The following is a 6602-nucleotide window of genomic DNA, read 5'->3' as shown; positions in this document are numbered from 1 at the left end:
TGCCATTCATGGAAGATGGAGGCCAACGCGACTAGTCCTCGTCGTTGTCATGTGGAGGCGCCGACGTCTGCCGTATTCGACGACGAGGCGGCGGTGGCCACTCAAACGGGAAGTCCGGGTCGCCGAGGAATCCCGCCACCCTCCTCGGATCCTCCTCGGTATCGCGCCAGCTGTGCCAGCTATTGGAGTCACGATGAAGGCGGGATCGGCGCGGAGGTCCAGTGGCAGGTACCGCCACCTGCGCCGGATCTCGGCGCTCCTCCCTGGCTCGCGTAGAGGCACGGGCGGGACTGGCACCCGGAGGTGGCTGGGCCGCCAGCCGCCGCCAGGCAGGTGCACGTCCCGCCAACGGTGGCACGACGTCCAGTTGGCGTGCATGAGCCGCACCACATCGACGGGAAGCGGTACCCTGTTCGGTCGCGCCTCCTTCTTAACGCCGTTGTCGAACGCCTCATAGTCGTTCTTCTTCTTCCCCATGGAGATGCGGCAGCACGCGGTGGTGCGGGTGGGAGCAGAGGTGTCTGTGGTGTGGGCGATGGCAGGACGATGCCGGTCGACTTTTAAAGGTCGGGCGCGCGCGGGATACGATGACATTGATGTCGGCGCAGAAGCCTAGCCGCCACCCGTCAGTCCTAGTGTGGAAGAGGAAGCGGCACCATTGATGATGAAGGCTACAGTGCAGACGCGGAAGCTAAAACCGCCGAAGCTGCGGCCGCGGAAGCGATACGATCGATACAGCCTATGACTCGCTTCCAGACGGGCCTGTTAGAAAAGCGAGCAGTCACTTAACATGTTCGGGCAGTATCCGCCGGCGATGCATCGGAGACGTAAATAGGCTCCGTGTTTATGTTTCCGTGGATGACCCTCAGGCCATTAGAGCATCTCCAACAGACGCTGTAAAAGGCGCGCGCGGCAACAAAATAGCCTGTTTGGCGCGCGCGAGCGCCCGCGCGAAGCTCCAGCAGACGCGGGAAAAGGGCGCGCGCGGAAAAAAATTTGCCGCGCCCGCACGTTTGCGCCATCCCACGCGGTAAAGTTGCCGTGTGCGCTGCCGCGCGCGCTATAAACGCGACACGCGCGAACGCGCCAACTGCCTGAAACTTCCGCGTGTCGCTCCGCCTCGCTCTCTCTCCCCTACCGCTCTGCCTCCGCGCCGACGGTCCGCCTCCATCTCCGGTCCGCCTCCGTCTCCGGTCCGCCTCCGCCTCCGCGCACGCCTCCGCGCCGCCGCTCCGCCTCTGGCTACCGCGGCGTCCGCGCGCGGCCGAGCGGCCGCTGACGCGGAGATCCGCTCCGGCGAGGAGCGGATCCGACTCGGTACCTTCGACACCGCGCATGAGGCGGCGCGAGCCTACGACGCCGTCGCGTGGCGCCTCGGCCGTCCCCGCCGGCACATGAACTTCGACGACGTTTGGACGCGCGAGCAGGCGGAGATGCTCGCGCCGCCGTCGTCGATCGTAACGTCCGAGCAGCGGCGCCGCGCCCGCGAGCTCGAGCAACGTCTGCGCGTGGCGGAGCAGGACGAGCGCGTGCGCCTCGAGTGGGCGCGCGCGTTCCCGGAGGACGTCGCCGCCACGGAGGCATTTTACGCGCAGAAGAAGGAGGCCAAGGCGAAGGCGGCCGCGAAGAAGAAGGCCGACCGCGACAGGCGCCGCGCTGAGTCGGCGGCGAGGAAGGCGGAGAGGGCGGAGAAGGCGGCGCGGAGGGCGAAGAGGGCGGAGGAGAAGAAGAGAGGCGCCGGACCATCGACGAACATGCCGACCTCCTCCTCCTCCTTTGAGTGGACGACCACTCCGGTGTCCGACACGACTCCGACAAGCGGATCGTCGGACTTCGATTGAGGGGACTCCGAGTAGTTTAGTTTAGTTTAGTTTAAATAAAATGTCGGAATTTGTCGAACTTTTAATATATTTCGTAATTTCAGTTAAATTTTCGTAATTTTATTTGATTTGTTTGATCCGTTTCAAACGATATACAAAAAACTAGCTGTTCGCGTGGTTTAGAGCGTCCGAAGGAGGCCCAATTTTACTGCCCGCGCAGACGCTGCATTTTGGCGCGTCCGACGGGGCAAAGTGCAGCAAAGCGCGCGGCAAACGTTTACAGCGCGTCGAAAGGGAGGTATAGCGCGCCAAAATTTACAGCGTCTGTTGGAGATGCTCTTAGACCCTGGTTGCTGACTTATTTTAGGACCGTACGTCCTGCTCGAGATACCATAAGAACAGTAATAACTGAAAACTAACGTGAACAAGAGAGATAGGACGTCCTGACATTCCTCGTCAGGTAGGGGTCTTTCTATTATATATTGGTATAGTTACAAAGTCCTATACGTATACAATACGTATTCTAACACCCTCCCTCAATCTCAACTAGAGAAAGATTGAGATTGCGCTTACAACGTTGAAACAAAGGTAACGGGAGTGGCTTAGTAAAGATATCAGCTACTTGGTCCTTAGAAGAGATGAACCGAATTTGTAGTAGCTTCTTTGATACACGCTCACGGACAAAGTGAAAATCGACTTCAATATGCTTTGTCCTTGCATGGAAGAACAAGTATGTGGCACCAATATTGTCACACCATAACACTGGAGGTCGAGTGTGAACAACACCAAGCTCCCGAAGTAACGACTGTACCCAGACAAGCTCAGCTGTAGCATTAGCAAGAGCCTTGTATTCTGACTCAGTGCTAGACCTGGAAACTGTAGACTGCTTACGAGCATTCCAGGCGATCAAATTTCCTCCATAAAATATAGCATATCCCCCCGTGGATCGCCGATCATCCAGACTGCCAGCCCAGTCTGCATCGGAGAAGGCAGAAAGCAATGTAGAGGAAGACGACCGAAACTGTAGGCCAGTATCAACCGTGTGGCGAACATAACGCAGGATGCGTTTGACTGCAGACCAATGAGGAGTACGAGGCTCATGAAGATATTGGCACACCTTGTTAACAACAAAGGACAAGTCGGGCCGTGTCACTGTGAGATACTGTAGACCACCAACAATACTACGATATTGAGTAGCCTCCTCAGACGAAAGAGGATCACCGTCGGTGCTGCAAAGGCGCTCAGAGGACGCCATGGGCGTAGTGACAGGAGTACACTTCAACATACCAGCACGAGCAAGGAGCTCAAGGGCATACTTGCGCTGTCGAAGAAGAAGAGCACCAGTCGAGGGTGATGAAACCTCAATACCCAAAAAATAATGCAGAACACCAAGATCCTTAACTGAGAACTCAGAACGAAGCTGACCAACCAGTCTGGGTATCGCAGCCGCAGTGGAGCTGAGAACAATAATATCATCAACGTACACCAACAGATAGACTGTTATATCCGGGCGGCGAAGGATGAACAAGGACGTATCAGCCACGGACGGAGAGAACCCCAAAGTGCCAAGGACGGAACTGAGGCGAGCATGCCAAGCACGAGGAGCCTGTTTTAGCCCATACAAAGAGCGAACAAGCTTGCAGTAGTGACCAGGATGATCAGGATCAGCGAAGCCAGGAGGTTGCCGCATATAGACCTCCTCATCAAGAAAGCCATTAAGAAATGCATTCTGAATATCAAGCTGACGAATATGCCAACGGTGAGAGAGAGCCATAGCGAGCAATAAACGAATAGTAGCTGGCTTCACCACAGGGCTGAAAGTCTCATCATAATCCAGACCATAACGTTGTTTGTATCCTTTAGCAACAAGACGCGCCTTGTAACGCTCAATGGAACCATCGGAGTGAAGCTTCACTTTAAAAATCCAGCGTGAATCGATCAAGTTAATACCAGGGACAGGAGGTACCAACTTCCAAGTGCCATTGCGATGGAGAGCAGAAAACTCGGTCTCCATAGCGTCACGCCAATGAGGAATACGAAGGGCTTCTTTATAATCACGAGGCTCCTGAGTGTGTTTGGCAGCAGCATGGGCGGCGAGGACAGACAGCCACGTGACAGTTCCGTCAGTGCGCACTTTAGGCTGAAGAATGCCACGTTGTGCACGTGTGACCAGTCGCTGAGGAGGAGGTGCCGATGGCGTTAACAATGGAGCAGCCGGAATAGTTTCCTCAGGTGAAACATGCGTTGATGGAGGAGAACCAGGTGACGGAGGTGCTGCCCAATCAGGAGGTTGCTGTGCAGGGGACATCTGGGGCGAGCTGCAGCTGACACAGTCGGGGTCAGAGGAGACATGCCCGCGCGTGACGGGAGCAGGCGACGGGGAGGCCACAGGCGTCACCGGCCTGGCACGGTCGGGTGCAGGCCCGCGCGTGGGCGTCGACTGCACAGGCGACGGGTTGCATGTGACGGGCGGATGCGTGGGGGAGACAACGGACGGCTCCAGCGGGAAGCCCGAGGCGGGCACGACCGGCTCCAGGAGCGGCTCGGCTGGCGCGCAGCCCGAGACAGGGGAGCCATGCAGCGGTGCAAAGCCCAATGCCGAGCCATGCAGAGGAATATGGCCATGATCGACGTGAGCTGCTGGGTCTGGTGGAGTTAAGACCTCAAGGCGTGCGCCGCGTCCTTTTCCTGCACCATGGTCAGCGAGCAAAGGCAAAGAATGTGCAACATCCATAAACTGGTCAGCTGAAAGTAAAGATGACTCGGAGACGGGTGGCAATGTTTGTGAGTTAGGCATATTGACAAAGGGAAAAACATTCTCGTCAAAGATAACATCCCTAGAGATATAAACTCTATTGGAAGGAACATGGAGACATTTATATCCTTTGTGAATAGCACTATAGCCCAGAAAGACACACTTCTTCAAGCGAAATTCAAGTTTGTGATTATTATATGGTCGAAGATGAGGCCAACAAGCACACCCAAAGACCTTGAAGAAGGTGTAATCAGGTGTTTCTTTAAGAAGACGCTCAAGAGGAGTTTTCATGTCAATTGTGCGACTAGGGAGCCTGTTTATGAGAAAGCATGCTGTGGCAAAAGCATCACTCCAATAGCATAACGGGACACATGCATGAGCAAGTAAGGTGAGACCGGTTTCAACAATGTGACGGTGCTTACGCTCAACAGTGCCGTTTTGTTGGTGTGTATGAGGACAGGACACACGATGAGAAACACCCAAGTTATGAAAGAAGGGATGAAGTTTTTCATACTCTCCACCCCAATCGGTTTGAACATGAATAATCTTGCGGTTGAGGAGGCGTTCAACATGATTTTGAAATTGGAGGAACACATCATAGACATCAGATTTATGTTTAAGTAAATAGAGCCAAGTAAAGCGACTATAAGCATCAACAAAACTCACATAAAAACGATGTCCACTAACAGATGGTTGGGCAGGTCCCCACACATCAGAATATATAATTTCTAAGGGAAATTTTGTTACACGAGTAGACAAAGAGAAAGGCAACTGATGGCTCTTCCCTTGCTGACACGCATCACAAACTGACTCTATTTTATTGGACTCATGTGTAGAAGGTAACTCATGACTACGAAGAACATGTTGAACGACTTGAAGAGCGGGATGTCCTAGACGACGGTGCCACATATCGCGGGACACCTTGACACTTGAAAGGGATTGCTTGATGACAGGAGCTTTGATCTCATAAAGACCTCCACTGCAACGACCTCTAAGAACGGGTGCTCTCGTGTCCAGATCCTTTACAAAAAGATCATGAGGATGAAGTTCAATAAACACATTGTTATCATGAGAAAGTTTACTCATAGACAAAAGATTACGAGTAGCTTTAGGAACATGGAGAACACGATTAAGAGCTAGAGATCTAGATGATGGAGTGGGTAAAATAGCATGACCAATATTATGAATGCGCATACCTGCTCCATTAGCTGTGTGAACCTGGTCGGTGCCGTGGTAGGGCTCATGAGAAGTGAGCTTGTCAAGCTCATGCGTGATGTGGTGCGTAGCGCCGGAGTCCGCATACCATGCCGGGTCGACAGACTGAGGAGCACCAGTAGAGGTATGAGAGGCAGACATCGCCATTGCTAGTTGTTTCTCAGTATTACTCCCATCATTGCCTAGGCCCAGAAACTCGCGGTTGAACCGCTTATAGCACCGCGACGCCACATGGCGTGGAATCCCACATAACTGGCACACGACAGGACCACGTACATTGTTGGATTTGGACGTGGTAGAAGGAGGCACCGACTTGGGCGCTGAAGGGGGTGGCGGTGTGGGTCGGGACCCACTACGAGAGGCTCCGAAGGCGGCGGCGGAACCGGTAGGAGCAAGAGCATGTGCGGCAGGGTAGTGTGAGGTACTGCCGGAGCGACGCTGAGCCAACTTGCGCTATTCTGTACTCTGGAGTTGCGAGAACAGGTCACGGATTGGAATAGGAGTTGTGCGATTTGTCACCACTTCATAGAGGGCATCGTACTCTTCATCAAGTCCGGCGAGCACATATGAGGTAAATTCCGCATCACGAAGTGGCTGACCCATACTAGTGAGGGAATCCGAGAGTGCCTTCATCTGGTGAAAGTAGACATTAATGGTCTTGGTCCCCTTCTTCAGCTCTGCCATCTCCTGTCGAATCGCAGAGGTCCGGGCAATAGAGGTGGAGGCAAAGGCTCCGCTCAAAGTCTCCCAGGCTTCGCGAGAGGTGCCCGCAAACATGATCATGCCCAGAACGCCTTCAGTCATCGAGGAAA

At 54.1% G+C, this 6602-nt stretch overlaps 1 protein-coding gene across 1 annotated transcript; it reads left to right on the top strand.

Annotated features, from left to right (window-relative positions):
- Positions 1 to 1330: 1330 nt before the first annotated feature.
- Positions 1331 to 1841, top strand: LOC139833707 (uncharacterized). The gene has a single exon (XM_071824050.1). The coding sequence runs from the start codon at positions 1395 to 1397 to the stop codon at positions 1839 to 1841; it is 447 nt and encodes a 148-aa protein (XP_071680151.1). The 5' UTR covers positions 1331 to 1394.
- The last annotated feature ends 4761 nt before the right edge of the window (positions 1842 to 6602 follow it).

The sequence above is a fragment of the Lolium perenne genome, chromosome 7, assembly GCF_019359855.2.
Source record: "Lolium perenne isolate Kyuss_39 chromosome 7, Kyuss_2.0, whole genome shotgun sequence".
In the NCBI taxonomy this organism is placed as follows: domain Eukaryota; kingdom Viridiplantae; phylum Streptophyta; class Magnoliopsida; order Poales; family Poaceae; genus Lolium; species Lolium perenne.
This window is presented reverse-complemented; position numbering and strand designations above follow the sequence as displayed.

Bases quoted from the DNA above. Each gene is read 5' to 3' on its own strand.
- LOC139833707 (XM_071824050.1), top strand. From the start codon at position 1,395: ATGAACTTCGACGACGTTTGGACGCGCGAGCAGGCGGAGATGCTCGCG.